This window comes from Mustela erminea, chromosome 5, assembly GCF_009829155.1.
Source record: "Mustela erminea isolate mMusErm1 chromosome 5, mMusErm1.Pri, whole genome shotgun sequence".
Lineage (NCBI taxonomy): Eukaryota > Metazoa > Chordata > Mammalia > Carnivora > Mustelidae > Mustela > Mustela erminea.
The window spans coordinates 117,094,796-117,111,514 of NC_045618.1; the positions used below are offsets into that span (position 1 = coordinate 117,094,796).

The 16,719-nt window shown below is 52.3% G+C and overlaps 1 protein-coding gene across 4 annotated transcripts in view; it reads right to left on the reverse strand.

Moving 5' to 3' along the window:
• The window catches only part of SLC24A4 (solute carrier family 24 member 4), a 180,509-nt gene that overhangs the window by 156,153 nt on the left and 7,637 nt on the right, over positions 1 to 16,719 (reverse strand). For 3 of the 4 annotated variants that reach the window (XR_004286066.1, XM_032344629.1, XM_032344628.1), the window contains exons 1-2: positions 10,426 to 11,213; positions 8,412 to 8,522 (exon numbers count right to left, since the gene is read on the reverse strand). Coding sequence is in view for 3 of the 4 variants with exons in the window: in XM_032344629.1 (XP_032200520.1) it covers positions 8,412 to 8,522; positions 10,426 to 10,555 (241 nt within the window). In the remaining variant the exon portion in view is untranslated. Of the gene's footprint in view, positions 1 to 8,411; positions 8,523 to 10,425; positions 11,214 to 16,719 lie in introns of those variants that run through there. The other variant, XM_032344630.1, reaches the window with a different exon arrangement.

The following is a 16,719-nucleotide window of genomic DNA, read 5'->3' on the forward strand; positions in this document are numbered from 1 at the left end:
TGATGTAAATTATGGATGTTAATTAATAACAATATCAATACTGGCTCATCAATTGCAATAATTGTACCATATTAATGTAAGATAGGGGAAGCTGGGGCGGGAGGGATTCATGTAGGAACTGTATTTTCCACTCAATTTTTCTGTAAACCTAACACTGCTCCAAAATGTAGTCTGTTAATGAAACGTACGTACGTACGTACACACACACACACACACACACACACACACACACACACCCCTGGCATTTCTTCTTGTTGCCCATGTGACCTTGGGCTATTACTTAATCTCTCTGGGTCTCTAGTCCTCATCTGCCAAATGAGGATACTAAGAGCACACACCTAAAGTGCTGTTATAAAGCACTTAGCCCAGCACCCAGTATGGGGTATGCTTGGGGTTGCCATGGCAACGACTCCAGGGCTCCTGTACTAGGTATACCTTGCGTACTCAATACCTCCACACATCATGTGGTTTCAGTCCTGCAGCAGCCTGGTGAGGCAGGTAAGGACTGTTGCTATCCTCAATTTACAAAAGAGAAAACCTGCAGCTTAGAGAGCTTATATAACAGACCCAAGGTCACACAGCCGGCCGGCAGGGTGAGTTGGGACTCACACCCACGCACCTGCCTTCACCACGTCGAATTCTCTTCTCCAAGAAAGTGCTGGTGCTTGCTGGGAGAGGAGCCCTTGCTGGCTGCTGCAGGTAGAGCCAATACTAGAACCGAGACCTTTGGTCACTAAGCTATGCAATCCCCTGTAGAACACCCCTGCCCCTCACCCCCGCAAAGCCACCCAAAAGCGAAGAGCGATCCCACAGATGACAGGCTGCCATCTTCCTTGGCCTCCCTCTGGGATCCAGCTTGGGGCTCATGCAGGCCTATCTATCACTATCCCAAGGTGGTTGGTGGCACTTTTCCCAAGAAGCCACCTGGCATTCTGGAGGTTGCCCCACCCAGAAAACACCCTCCTAGGGCTGAAACTCCTCTCCCCACGCACTGCCCCACCCCCCAACACACACACTCCTGGACCGTAACTAGACAGTGAGCTCGCTGCCCACAGTAGCAAGTTCAATTCTCGCTTCTCCCAGTTGTGGTTTGCTTTTACATAACGACTTGAAAACTTCCGATGTGCCACTTATCTCCGGAGCCTGAGCCTGCTGAAGCAGCAAACAGACACCCGTTCGGAGACACTGCATCGTGTCCCTGGGAGCACCGCCCCTCCACACCCACCTCCTGATGTACTTTTCACAGCTCTAGGTCCGCTCCTCCTACCCCTGCTTTCTCATGCTTTCTGCACCTCTGCTCCCCACACAGGGGCACCTACAGAGACCCACTGAGGCACCCACCTGCTCAGTAACCTCATCTCCTCTGGACCCAGCCTCCCCGCCAACTCCTGTGCGACGGCCCGCCCCGCTGCCTCCACCTCCCCCCTCTCCTCCCACTGTGGCCACGCATCAGCCTTGGTGCAGAACAAAAGGTGACGGGAGATCAGACCCAGGCTGACCACAGAAGAGGCTCCATCTAGTGCCCACATCCACTCCTCTGCTCTCCTGAAAGACTAGGAACCACCTCCATCCGCAGATCACTCTGAAGCGCCCGCTCTCCCTGAAGCCTTCTCTTCCCAGCCTTCCTTCTGTGGACTCCCTGAATGCCTACGCTGAAGTCCTAAGCCCCACCGAAATGCTACTTGAAGATGAAGTCTTTGGGAGGGCATCTGGGCTAGACCAGGGCATGAAGATGGGGCTCTGGTCTGATGGGATCAGAGGCCTTACAGGAAGGGACCCCTGAAAGCTGACTCTCACTAGCCCTCCCTCCTGGCCACAGGAGGACACAGCAAAATGAGGGCAGAGTCCCCAGGCCAGTAAGAGTTCCCATCAGAACCTGATCATGCAGGGACCATGACCTTAGACTACCAGCCTCCGGAACCGTGAGCGGGGACATTTCTGCTGTTTAAGCCGTCTGGGCAAAGGCAGACACATGGCCAGCAGGCATTTCCAAAGGCATATGTGAAAAGCAGAAAACAAAACGTGACAAAGCAAATCCCTCCAACATCGATGGGGGGTGGGGGGAGGGGGCCAAGCTCCCCTCTCTTTTTCCACATAGGAGCACAGGAGCTTGAGAACCCAAATGAAGAGATGTGGCTTCATGGAGGACAGATCACTGATTCAGTGGGGGGAAAGGCAGCATGAGAAGGGGGAAGCATAGCCACCCAGCTTCACAGCCAACCTGTAAAGTAATGCCTCATTGTCAAGAGGGAAAAATACAAACCAAAACAACTAACAGTTTTTCCATGTAGCGGCATGTTCTGCAAGGTGGGCCATCCTCCAACATCCAAATCCTCAAAATATTAAAAAACAAAAAATTTATTTCCAGAAGAGAGAGAGAGAAAAAAAAAAAACCCACGTTTGGCAAGATGCTTACTTCTTACCTTGTCCTCATAAAATTCAAGTAACAAATAGTTTTCCAGCACCTACAATTCAGAGGCCTTGTATCATGTCTGGGGTAAGCAGATAAGAAAAAAAAAAAAAAGTGAAAACAGAAGCTCACGTCTGAGCACATGTGTAAGGGCTTCACGGGTATTGACTCATTTATTTCTAACAACCCTCTGAGGTGCAGGCAATCACCGCCCCCTTCACTACCCTAGAAGGAGAAAGTGAAGCAGACTCTGGTTTAAGAAGCAAACACCGCTCACATTTTACCTTCTAGTTGAGATGCAAACCAACACTAGAACCATGCACAACTGTGCCTGCCAAGAGCTAGAAGGAGAGAACCAGTGACTGGAAGGCTACTATGGGTTGGGTGATCAGAGAAGGCCCTGTGGGATGTGCCAATGACAAGCATCTTGGAAGAACTTGGGGGGGGGTGGGTAGGCACAGGGAAACAGCTTGGTTCCCAGAAGCCCCCAAAGTTGGCCCCACAACGTGCTCACCACCAGCTCTGATCTCACAGCTCAGAGCTGGGCCCCAGCATCTGCATTTTTCAGAGCCTCCAGTGATTTGTCACCTGCAGATTCCCCTGTTCCTCCCCCGGTGGCCTCCCTACATCCTAGGGGCCACCACCAGAGGTGCACAGAAACTCCTAGGTTCCTGAAGGTTTGTGTCTCCCCCAAATTCCTGTGTGGAAGCCTTCCTCTCCTAAGGTGGTGGGACCTGGAGGTGCAGCCTTGGAGAGGTAATTAGGTTTGGAAGGGGGTCATGAGGGTGGGGTGTCCCCATGATGGGAATCGTGAGAAGGAGAAGAGAAACCAGAGCTCAGAGACTCTTGCTCTCTCTACCCGGTGAGCACACAATGAGGCGGGGAGACATCTGCCAACCAGGAACCACCTCCCAGACCCCCCAGTCTCCAGAACTGTGAGAAATACAGGTCTGTCATTTAAGACCCCCCCGTCTCCAGTATTTTGTTATGGTGGCCTCAGCAGAGACATATCCTGAAGACTCAAGGTTGCAGCCTCTCACCGTTTCATGCATTTCGTGTGGAGGGACCCACTTCTGCCCTGTAATGCTTGCTCCTCACAGACTAGGAAATTAAAATCTAAATCCTAGAGACCTACATCTCTGGGATGGGAAGATAAATTAATGACTTTCCCACAGACCTCAGTAGTCAAAAACGGAGATTTTTTTTTTTTTTTTTAAGATTTTATTTATTTGTTAGAGAGAGAGATACAGAGCGCAAGCACAGGCAGACAGAGTGGCAGGCTAGAGGCAGAGGGAGAAGCAGGCTCCCTGCCGAGCAAGGAGCCCGATGTGGGACTCGATCCCAGAACGCTGGGATCATGACCTGAGCCGAAGGCAGCTGCTTAACCAACTGAGCCACCCAGGCGTCCCAAAAAACGGAGATTTTTTTTTAAAGTTTCTCTACATTCAAAAATGCCCCCAAACTGGTTTTCAAGAAAATCTCTGTGTCACACCAAGTCTTAGCCTTTGTTCGACACCCAGATCCCTACCAGGGTCCTTCGAAGGGTCAGGCAGCCTGGCAGCCCAGCGCTTCTCTGCATGTGGTTGCATGTGCATCGCCCCGGGATCTCTTTAGGGTGATTCTGAGGCAGAAGGCCTGGGCTGGGCCTGACACTCTGCATTCCTAGCAAGCTGCCAGGTGACGCCAGCCACCCCGGACAGCAGGACTCTTGCCCAGCGAGCATCACCCCTGGCTTCATCTGGACTCACCTGGGAGCTCTTAAGAAGTACAGATTCCTGGGCCCCAGCCCAGACCAGTGACATCAGCCACTCCAGCGCTGGGGCCTGGGCATTTTGGAAGCTCTTCCCTGACTGAAAGCTGTGGGCAGGGTTAGGGAATCACTCTTCTGGGCAGTGAGCGAGGGAGACTTCAAGGGGAACAGATGACAAGCAAGTGACTTTAGATGGCAATACAGGCCATAAACACAGAGGACAACGTGATGGGGGAGGCCCTTAAGCTACAACACAGAGCACAGGATGGGAACACCAACCAGCAAGTCCTGGGGATGGGACCCCAGGCGGAGCAGAAAGCCCATTTTCTACACTGAGCCTTCCGGGATGAGGAGCACAAGGTGTCCTGCAGGTTTCCACAGGAGAAGCCATTCCTCTCACAGGAGAGGAGGAACAGTCAGAGGCTACAGAAAATAAGACACAGTCTCCACCCCAGATGTTCTTATAGAAACATGAATGGACTTGAATGCTGACTGCGGCAGGGGATGGGGGCACTTCAGGCCGCAGTGCTCTGACACCCCAGGAAATTCTTTTTTTGTTTGTTTTTAAAGATTTTATTTATTTATTTGACAGACAGAGTTCACAAGTAGCCAGAGAGGCAGGCAGAGAGAGAGGAGGAAGCAGGCTCCCTGCTGAGCAGAGAGCCCAATGGGGGGGCTCAATCCCAGGACCCTGGGATTATGACCTGAGCCGAAGGCAGAGGCTTTAACCCACTGAGCCACCCAGGCGCCCCCACCCCAGGAAATTCTTTTTTTTTTTTTTAAAGATTTTATTTATTTATTTGACAGACAGGGATCACAAGTAGGCAGAGAGGCAGGCAGAGAGAGAGAGAGAGAGAGAGGGAAGCAGGCTCCCTGCTAAGCAGAGAACCCGATGCGGGACTCGATCCCAGGACCCCGAGATCATGACCTGAGCCGAAGGCAGCGGCTTAACCCACTGAGCCACCCAGGCGCCCCCACCCCAGGAAATTCTTAAAGCTCCATCTTCTTACGTCCCTTGAAGACCTCATATACTAGACCAGGACCGGGGACCCTCAGGTGGGACGGATACAGAGCAGAACCCTGAGAGGACATAAGAAACCCCCTACAGTTCTTCATGGGCAACTCCTTGACCCATGTAGAGAAAAGGACAGCCAGTGGGGGTCACCCTCGGTCTCACCCCGAAACTCTCAGTGGGAGGAAGCTCTGGTCCACATTTACTGAAGCAGCAGCCCTAGGACGGGACTCTCTAGGTGAACAGTGAGAAAGAACCAAGTGCCGGCACCATCCAGAGGTAAAACCTGAGACTCAGGTCTCAGCCAGCCCACACCCAGCCCTCCCCCAGCACCAGCAAGTAGCTGAGAGGGGGCGGGCATGGGCCCCAAGCCAACAGGACTTTGGAATTCCTCCAGAAGCTTCTCAGCCATTGGCACACATTCTGAGGTCTGGGAGGCCAGAAAGCTGGAGCTGTGGAGAGCGTGGTAACCTTCCCACACTGGGGGACTTCGGAGTCCAGAGACAGAGGGAAACTGAGTCGTGACACTTAACTTTGGTCTCACGCATTTGGTGACTGACCCCATAAATTTCCCCTTTTCACTAAACCCACTCTGGGGAAGTTTTCCAACTTTGCCATTGAGGCCTGGCTCTCCTAAACCCCAAGACCCCACAGAGCGCATCAGACCCAGTCACCCTCCTCTGAGCCCCTGAGGTGGCCCCCCAGGGGGCTGTTGACTACAGGACCTCTGCCACCCTCCTCCCTCATCGAGGTTTCCCTGCATCAGGAGCTAGGCTTCTCCGGAACTGTAAGCTACTTGATGACAAGGACCGTCTCTCATGCTGGTTTATATTCCCCCCCCTTACCCGCTGCTACCACCAGGTGCCCACCACAGGGCAGGAGGCACAACAGCAAGTGTGCACTATGTACATGCTTGTAAACTGGAAAGAGGGCCCGGGGACCAGGTGGTTGGAAGGGAGTCGGGTCTTAGCCCCGCCTGGGCGGGAAGGAAGGCTAGGGCAGGTGCAACAAAGTGGGGAGGCTGTGGGAGCTGGACCCGGGTGAACCAGGGATGAACCTGCCTGCCCAGAGGTCCTGGGGAGTCACTGAACTTCTGAGCCCCACATGCCCCATCTTTGCAAAAACATTGAAAGGATAAAAGTGCTTCATATTCAAAACGCACTTTCATTCCATCACTCGACCCAACTTCAGGAAGTTCCTTCTATAGGCAGGGCCCTATCCCGAAACAGTTGACAGAAACCCTAACCCAGGGGCACCCGGGTGGCTCAGTCCGTGATGGGCCTGCCTTCGGCTCAGGTCATGACCTCAAGGACCTGGGATGGAGCCCTTTCATCTGGTTCCCTGCTCAGTGGGGAGTCTGCTTCTCCCTCTCCCTCTCCCCTCCCCCCTGCGCATGCTCTCTAATGAATAATCTTAAAAAAAAAAAAAAGCATAATTTAAGTGTTCACTATTGCTAAAGATAGTGCAAATTTCCCTCTGTTTCCCCTCTCTGTAAGGGGACAAGGCCAGGTCTTTCTGCCCAATAGGACTGACTGCTCCACGGTCAGTGGGATAATTTTTGATGAGAAAATGCACTGGCAATATGGGGCAACGAGGGAGCACACAAGAATTTATCCCAAGAAACAGGGCCCTAAGCCAATGCGGCCAGGCCACAGGTGAGAGAAGTTACAGGAGGAGGGCAGGGCCTGCCCAAGGTCAGGGCACCAGTGAGCCAGAAACCAAAGCTACACTACCCCAGATTCTTGACCCAGCGTAGCAAAGCGTCCCCAGAACCCCCACCCCAGATGGTGCTGATCCTCACATCTGGGGTCCCTGGAGGACATGGAACCCAATGTCAGCCTCTGGCCTTGCACAGGTCCCCTGTCAGTCCAGCCATGCCTCCACCACTTCCAGTAACAAAAGGTGTCCAAGGGAGGTTAAAGGACGGGGTGAGCACACTGCCTATCCGGTCACTCACCAGGAGTCTCTCGGGAACAGATGGTCCAAGTTCAAAGGGAATCTGGCAGCTTCTCTGCCAGCCTGGACTCAACTACCCTCCATGTCCCACAAGGCCTTCTCAGAAGGCATCCTGAGGGCAGGGGGAGTTGATGGTGTGGTAGACAAGCTTTGAGGGAGAGCCCTGTCCTCCTTACGCCTGCAGAGCCAACCAAACATTTAATCACACAGGCTCTGGTTCCAGTGCTTCACCACTTACAAGACAATGACTTTGAGCAGCTCATGTCTTCCCCTGGAGGTCTTCTGACCTACAGAATGCTGAGAAGACCCGTCTATGAACACAAGTGAAGAAGGCCATCGAAACTGGGGTTTCCAAACCCATTCACACCCAGCCCCATACAGGGCCTTAGCAGACATCCCCCAAAAACCCCAGAAGAGGAAGTACTATTCTGCCCATTCCACAGGTGGGAAAACAGACCCAGAAAGATGCTGTGACTTGCTAGGCAATGCATTAGAAGAGCCAAGTGGTACCCATCTACAGTAAAACCTCAAAGTTCTCAGGGGGCTTCTGAATGCTTCCTCCCACTGGATCCTTCCCACAAAGACCTCCAGGTGCTGGGATCAGAGCTCCAGCCTAGGACTGCCCTAAGGCCTGGGCAGCTTCCATTTGCCTCGCCGCTCCCTGACACACTCCTGAGAATCTTCTACAGATAAGAGGTCATCTCTGGGTCCCTACAGCCTCCAATCCTTTAGTGAATTCTGAAGGGGAAGAGCAAGGTCGCCTCCCATGGCAAGCAGAATCCATCCTGGGAACTCCCATGGCAGAGAGAGGACCCTCGAACTCCCCAGCATCCTACTCCTGCAGGTACCCTGACCTGTTGTGACCCTGGTAGGTGGGTCATCCCAAAGGGCTATCTGTGGGAGCAGCTGGGCTTGCTGTCCCTCAAGTTCCATCAGATGGAGACCGTGACCAACAGGGAAAGAAAACAGACACCCAGGCGAGCAAAATCAAGACAGCAGGAGGAAAGATGGAGCCTTAAGGAGCATTGTGAGAACAAAAAGATGAAATTTTAAAACTCACCAATGTGACCTTTTCCGTTGCTGGGTAAAGAAAGTACTTGAGTTGCTTAGCAGCACAACTGATTAATGCCTGTGAGTTACCTGTCTACGCCTTACAGCTATCCTTCCCCACTCAGGTTCATCAAACCACCTTTCTCAGCTCTGGCTGTTATGTCCACAGACACAGCATCTCTAAGCCAAATGCCTTGAGGCAAGGAGTGGGGGGCGGGGAATCGATTTCTTACCAGGATCTGTGCAATTCTTTGCTGTCTGAGTCCCATTCACGGGTGCCATCAGCTTTCTACTTCTCCATGTGTCTGGTAGAACCCGTTGGCTAGCAGAAGCTGTTTTATGCCCTGTATTGGGAAATAAGTCACAAATACCATTAGGGCCATACAGTGCCTGCATTCTTCTAATGACCTTACACTTCTGTATCTGGCTACCCCAGCAACAGCCCTGTGTGACGATTCAGAGCCACCTGTTGAGAGCGATGCAACGATTGAAAGCACAGTGTCACCTGCTTCACACACAGTGATTGATTTCCTCGATCTGGTCCATTGTTTCTAGTCCCAGATGCATCAGCCCATGACCTTGGCCAAGTGCGCTCAGCCCCTCACAGGTGCAACAAGGGTTTAGATAAGTCACCATGAAGTTCTTGACCAGTAAACATGCTCTGATGTTCCTGCCCCCAGGGGCACTGCATATAGATGGCTATCAGCTCAGCGAATAGTTGGAGAAAGCTGATGGTTCGGCCCAGAGCTTCTCACCCTTGAATGTGCACAGAAATCACCTGGGGACCTTGTCAAAACGAAGATTCTGTTTCAGTAGGTCTGGGCTGGGGCCTGGGATTCCGTCCTCACAAGCTCCCAGACGATGCTAATTCTACTGGTCCAAGGGCCATAGAGGAACGAGGGAGAGCAGAGATGTGGATGCCAATGACCGCACACAGTTCAACTCCTAATAACTCCTGATCCAGCCAATACGAACGAGTCTCCCTTTAAGAGCTTCACAGTATTCATTTACCCCTCTTGATGTGCACACAGCTTCTGCTGGGTAATAATACCTCTTCTGTAATGCTGACACTGAAGAGCCTCTAAGTATTTTGTTATTTCTGGTGTGTAACTGAGGGGAAAAAATACCCTGGCTTGCCCAGTTGCAAAGCTCCAGGTTAAGATGTTCAAATAACCTTTCTGGGTTTCTGTTGTAAAGAGCCATGCTTTGACCTTCTAGCCTCAAATCACAAGTTGGGGTCTTAAAATGCAGCTAGTTTTATTTTTAAGAGTTGAATCAAGTTCCACCTGATTTTATCAACACACAAAAAAATCTTCAGATTGTCCCTAATTGCTCAGAAAGTCACCCCCTGCTTTATCTCCATGTCCAGATTGCTAAGTCGCCTGGATTTCTTTCATTTTTTTTAAATGTGAAGAAGTAAAAGGTCCACAGTGTCCAGCTAAAAATGGGAGTGTTAGCCAAGTGAAGGTCTTCTGCACATTCCACATGGGCTCACATCCCCCACTCCACCCCCAAACAGATTTTTCCCCTAAGTTTCTTTCTCTCTCCACCTCAAATCTGCATATCCTAAGGGACTCCCAAATCCCTGGGTCTTGGATGAAGGAGTGTGAATTGTGGTTCCAGACACCAGAGCTCTCCTACCTTGGGGATTAAGAGCAGTTCAGCGATGCTGAAACCTGGCAGCAACCTCCCGAGGGGTCTGCCCCCCGGGCGTTTTTAGGGTTTGGAGAGGATGCATCCGGACACCCAGGACACTCCTTTGGCAGGGGCGAGGGGAAGACTGAGACCAGTTCCCAGCCTCGGTATCTGGGTTTTCTAGAAACGCGGCGCACCAAGTCTCGACTCCGCAAAATTGGAAAGCGGACCACTCAGTTCGATCCGACCCAGGCTACGAGAATTCACACCTGCACCCCGCCTCTGCGCCGCCCGTTCCCCCACACACTCTGGGGGCAGAACTCTGGCATGGAGGGGCCCGGTGTTCAGGCTTTCATCTTGGTAACACAGACCTGCAGCCGCGTCCTGAGCCCCCAGGGGCCGCGCGCAGCTCAGGGAAACGAGCGCCACAGCTCAAAGCGTCGATGTCGTCCCTCCCGGGTGCGCTCTACCTGCCCGCTGGGGAGGGGACCTGGCTGGATGAACCCTTGGGACCAGTTTGACGGGGTAGGAAGGGGAGACATCTCGGAGCTACCCGGCGGCTTCCCAGCCCAAGCCCCTCAACTCCCGGGGCGGGCCCGCACTGACACCTACCCAAGCTGCCAAGGAGGCCGGACGCACAGCACACCAGGGCCAGCACCGCGCACACGAAGCCAACTTGCTGCGGCAGCATCTCTCGCCTCCTGCGAACTTTGCGCGGCCGGAGCGCCCCGCGGAGGGCCATCCTGGAGCGCCTGGGCGCCGTCCCTGGGAGAGGATGGGGAGCTTCGGCGGCCGGAGTGTTAGCTGCGGCGGAGGGGCGCTGGGACTGGAGCGGGCGATGCGACGCTCAGAGGCGAGAGGCTCCCGGCCAAAGCTTCATGGCCCGCGGGCAAGGTCGGCAGGGAAAGGCCCGGGGAAGGGACGTGGGGGCGTACGGCGCAGCCGGAGCTCAGAGTCCCGCGCGCGGTGCGCGCGCTCGGCGCACCATGGCTCCGGGGCGAGGAGGCAACGCCGGCACGGTGGCGCTGGCGGCCCTGGCTCGGAGGGCTGGCGCAGTCCCGGCGCCGGAGCCGCTACCTGCCCGCTCAGCCTCTGCGCGCTCGTCCGTCCGCAGCCCTGGCAGCAGTTTCCGGGGGCGCCCGCGGGGAGCACTCAGTGCGCCCCCACGCCCCGAGCCGCAGCTCCCACTCGCTGCATTCTCCCCCTCCAAGTTTGGCGGCGGCCGCCCAACAGCACCGCTCCCCTGCTTCCCCGCGAGCCAAGCCCGGGCGGCCCGGCGCGCGCGGGGAGAAGGCAGGCTGGCCCCCACGGGACCTGCGACCCTCGCGGCTCCAAGGGCCTCGACGTCAGCCCTCCCGGGGGCGAGCTCTCCCCGGGAACTTTCTCTCCGGCTGCCGGCGCCTGCGTCTGCGAGGCCGTGGCGCCTCCCGCCCGCTGCTCTCGCCTCCCTTTTCCTCCCCTCTCGCCCGCCTCTCACCCCCCTCCTCAGCACGTGTACTCCTCCCCGAGGGCGCACTCGCCCGTGCGCTCCTCCCTTCCCCCCGTGAGGCTCAACTACTGACCAATATAATCGCCCTCCTCCCTCCCCTATGGAGCCCAAACAATTCCTTCTCTACCCTCCGAGGCCGCTGCAGCGAGGAACGGGTTCTGGCAACGCAGGGACTCTCGGGACAAGGGTTTCTGTCGCGCGGCCGCTCCTCTACGGGCTCCCCACGACCCCCGAGGCGACCCGAGCACCCCCCGCCCCGCCTCCCCTCCACCCGGGGCGGGCGATGCACTAGAAGGTTAATTGCTCAAGCAGAGCTAACAAACAGGCTTGCACCAAGCCAACAGGCGCCCGCGCCCGCCGGGACCCGCTCCTGCAGGGCTCTCGGGGCGGGTGGGGCGGGGGAGCCGGCGGTTGGGGCGCAACGCCGACGTGCAAAACGCTCCAGATCTGGCAGAGGGAGAAACCCCAGAGTTCCGCGGCCCCGTCGCCCAGAGTTGAGCTTTCGGTGTTCTGAAGCCTTACTGCTTCGCAGGGCACTCTGATTTGTTTTGGCTTTGTTTGGTTTTTCCTCCTTGTCTCTCTGATCGACTCTCTGATGTAAACTGCTTTAAAAATGGGGCAGCAGGGAGAATTACAGAAGAGGAGCAGCTGGAGAGGAATCCAGGTGCAAGGAGGGGCCTCAGCCCAGACGATCTGTGACTGCACCCTAGGACTGCCTTCCCCTCCCAGGCCAGTTCAGCACGCACCTAGTTAGGACCTGCTAGGGGTTAAGTCCACCGAAAATCCTTTTTGGAACAAGGCCAGATCTGTTTAATTAAATAAATACACACCCACCGTGAGCAGGGACCCGTGCCAAGTGCCATCCAGAGAACAAAACAAAACAACCAAAAAAAAAAAAAAAAAAAAAAAAAGGTAAGATCCAGTCCCTGCTTTCAAGGAACCTTAAATCAAAGGAGAGCCAGGCCCTCCACTAAACCTCTATTTAATAGATCAGTTCTAAAAGTCACTGTTCTGCAGAATGTGCGTTATTCCCTCACTACTCAATATGTGGCCCATCGGGGCATGAGTGGTGCCTGGGAATTTGCAAGAAACGCAGGCTCTGAGGTTCCAGCCCAGACCTACTGAGTCAGAATGTGCATTTTTTCACAAGACCTCCTGCAGATTTGTGTGCACGTTCCAGTGTGAGAAGTGTGGCCCTTTTGAGCCTGTCCCAGTACCTCGGTGCCTCGAGCTGGCCACCATCGGCATGATTCATCTTGGTCTAAGCAGGGATAACTGTGTGCGTGTTAGTCTAGTGTAGTAGCACACAAGTAAGAGGTACCTAGAGGGCCAGGAAAGGGAGAAATTGCACTAATTATTTTTTCAGCAGCCCATTTCAGTGCCTACGAAGATAGTGAAGGCATGAACATAAGACTAATTGCAGTGGAAACCCCTTGAGGAAATGAAATGGAAAAGGCCGGTGTTGGTCTCCTATAGAACAGCACAGGGCTCCCTCCATGTGGTCCGTAGAGATGTTTTACCTGCCATTAAGGCCTCTGCTCCATATGGGTGACTGTTACTAAGCTTGCCTGCCAGGGATAAAAAGAATTTTCCTTTCATTGACTTGACTGTACACAGATGCATTTCACTAGCAAATAGAAAACCCTAGAATGTGTGAAATGCATCCTTTAGAAAGCTAGCCAAGAGCCTTCGATCACATGGAAGCTGAAGGAAAAAGTTAAAATGTTAATATGCTATTGTTCTATCCATAAGACAGGGTCACATTGATTAAAAACAACTCCAAGAAACAAAATGGCATCTGCTTACTAGGATTTAATGTTTTCCTAAAACTTCCCTCTGTGGAGCCCACCTAGGGCGGTTTAAAACAAGTGTCTGGATCTGAAACTGGCCAAAGGAGTCATCAGGTGTCTGCCTTTAAACGTTTAGTGGGCTCTTTTCTAGAACATTTGTTTTCTTTGACAGCTTCCACCTGCTTTCATAGTTAGAATGCTTGGAATAATTCCACATGCACAAATGGATTCTTCTTCTTTGACAGTTTAAAAAGCAATTCGTTTGAATTGTACTTTTTGCTTCATTTAAATAGTCCCCATTACCAAATAGCCTCCACTCCAGCCCTAAAGACTCACCCCTCAGAAGAGAGAATTGGGTTTTATGTACCTTTCAGATTCAAAGCATTCAGGAGCATTTTCTAAGTCAGCAGGGCCACGGGAACGAATGGGAAATGCACGTCTGGGTTTATCTCAGGCCCTTGGTCTGCCTTCAATGCCGCCAGATTCAGAGTATCCCCTCTGCAACGCTGCTTTCCTCTGATGGGACATAGTTGGGAGACTCTTCATAATGCCAAATGGTTGTGGCTCTTTTGATAGGAAGGCTCAGTCTTTGGGGGTAGATACAATATTTTTTTTCTTAAAAATTCTTTCCTGTGGTGGGGAGAACTTCACCATTTAATTCTTCTTACTTAGTTTTGTTTTTTTGTTTTTTTTTTTTTTTCAAGTTTACTAGAATGACCTTCTCTATAGATTCTAATTCCTCTTGCTCTGCCTTTCAGATGGCTGGAGGCAGTCAGCACCAGCCAGGGCAGTGGTTCTCAATCCTGACCGTGCCTCAGAATCTCCTGGAAGGCATATTAAAACTCACCTGGCTGAGCCCCATCCCAGGGAGTCAGGTTCAATAAGTTCAAGGTGGTGCCCCATAATTTGTATTTCTAACAAGTTGCCAGGAGAAACTCAGGTCCAGGGAACCCACTTTGAGAACCACTGGACTAGGTTATGCAATGGTGACTGTAGCAAACAACAAAAGTTTGCTTCTGGGTGGCAAAATATGCAAGCTCCAAATATGCCACTTTGGCGTAAAGATTATTTTGAGCTGAAGGCAAATGAGAAGAAGCAGATACATGAAAAACCCTCTGCCCTTCCCCTATTTATGTAAAAGCAGTACATAAATTTGCAAAGGTGCCCCCCCACCCGACCCCCTACCAGGCCTTCCTGGTTAATCATGATGACAACTCTAGATCCTTATCAGCCCAGAGACAGGCCCAGAGGGATCTCTCTAACAAATCTGGCTAAAACTAGCCCTTATCTACCACTATGTATCTGCCTTTTCACAATTTGCCACCCCTAGAAGCCCCGTCTTTTCTCCTTTGTCTTGTCACTTCGCTAAAAAAAAGTATTGTTCTTTTGTTCAGATGCGATAGCCCGAGTTCTCATCACCCCTTTGAGTTACCCATTACCGCGGGCTCCTGTGTATACTCACGACACATGTGTTCATAAACTTCTGCTTCTTTTCCTCTTGTTAATCTGTCTTTCGTTGACCTAATTTATAGAACTCCAGCCAAGGAACTTAAGATGCATAAAGGTTAAACAGTTTTTCTTACCTGTATGCTGTCATGGGGCAGCTACACAGGTACCTGGGAGCAACCACAGTCTGAAACCTGGCAGTTCGCCAAACCAGAGGGAGCCTTATGGAGGATCTTGCACTGGCAAGGGAATATGCGTGCTGGCCACCACTACCCACATGCTCACCGTTACCCATCACTCATTGGCCAAAGCCAGTCCCAGGGTCCCACCAAACCCCAAGGATGTCCTATAGTTCCATTTTTCCTCTGCTGGCTGAGATCTGAGCTTCACTGGGGCAGTGGACAGCCCCAGTGAGAACCACCGTACAGACCTCACATCCCTCTCCCCTGTTTGTTAGGACCTTTCCTGCCTGCCCCTCCCCGTTCCCTGGTCCTGCGTGTTGCAAAGCCCCTGCTGTGCATTGCCATGACATAGCCTATGATATGAGTGAGAATATCTGTCTCCTGCTGGCGAGCAAGAACCTCAAGGACTTGTTGTCTTATCCACAGCTCTGAACACACTGCCCAGCACATTAGGTGCTTAATAAATATTTAGGGAATGAATAAACACATTTTGGCTACAATGTGAAGAAGATAAAGTATAGTTGTTGCCTCTGTTGGGTGGCACCTGCTCTCAAGATCCTTTTCGTGCCACCCTAAGTTTCCATTCATCTTCACTGCCAAGGTCACCAGTGACCTGAGACCATATCTCAGTAGAATTTGACATGCTTGAATGCACCTTTCTATTGATAGTCACATCCATAACTTTCTGGACGGTGCGTGCTTCTGGGTTTTCTCTTCCTTCTCTGACTAGCTCTTTCCTCAGCCCTCTGGGCTTCTGTCCTGGGCTTGTCTTCCTCACTCTTTTCTCTCTTGCCCGGGAGAGCTCGTCAGTTCCCTGGATGGCAAGATTTGCTCTCTGCTGCTGATTCAGAAGTCCAGAGCTGGAGCCTTCCCAGGAATGTAGACCTGTGTGTTCCGGGGATTGCCCACATCAAAAACCTGGGCTTCATCCTGATCCTCCCAGCTCTTTCTCTCCTGCCTCAGGCTGCTCCCACTAGGACCTCAAATGGGTCCACTTCTTGCCATCGCCATGGACACCATGGGCTCTGTGTCTCTCCCAATCTTAACCAGTATCTCCAAGGCTAGCCTATCCATCACATTCTTGTCTCCACTCAGCAACTAGAGTATTCTTGCCAAAGAAGGAAAATCCGATTATGTCCCTTTCTTCCATGAAACCCTCAGAGACTCCCCGTTGCTCTCAGCATAGACTTCCAGCTCTTTAGCCTGGTATAGGATCCTGCATGATCTAATTGGGGTTTTCCACATTGGCCGCACATTCAATTCACCTGGGGAGCTTTTTGGCCCTGGGGAGCGGGTGCTGGGCCACAACCAGGGTGGTGAACCCTGCTCCAGACTCTCATGGCCCCTTGAACCCCATCCTTCATTACTCCTTTCCTTTCACTCCAGGCTCTAGCTATTCATAATCCCTTTCTTGTTCTTCAGGGGTAACCCTTGTCCCATCTTTCTGGAACATGCCTTCCTACCTCCAAAGCCCCCTTCACCTGGCACTATGGATTGAATGTTTGTGTTCCCCCCTAAATGCATATGTGATGGCATTTGGAGGCGGGGCCTTATTAATAGGATCAGTGCCCTTATAAAAAGGGCTCAGAGAGGTCTCTCTCCCCTTTTGCCACATGGGGACACAGCAAAAATATGGCTGTCTAGGAACTGGGAAATGGACCTCTTCAGACACAAAATCTGCTGGCCCCAGGATCCTGGACATTCCAGGTTCCAGAACTGTGAGAAATAAATGTCTGTTGATAAGCCACTTGTTCTATGGTATTATTGTTAGAACAACCTGAACTAAGACACCTGGATAACTCTTCTGCTTCCAATCTTGAGGAAGGTATCATGACCTCCGAGAAACCTTGCAGGACCACTGAAGTCTGAGTTAAGACCTCCACCTTCTGTGCTTTTATGGTGCCTTGTATTTCTATCCAGTAGTTCATCAGACCATATTGTAATGACCTCTTTCCTTATGTATCGTTTTCCCAGACTCTAAGCTCTGTGGAGACAGGAA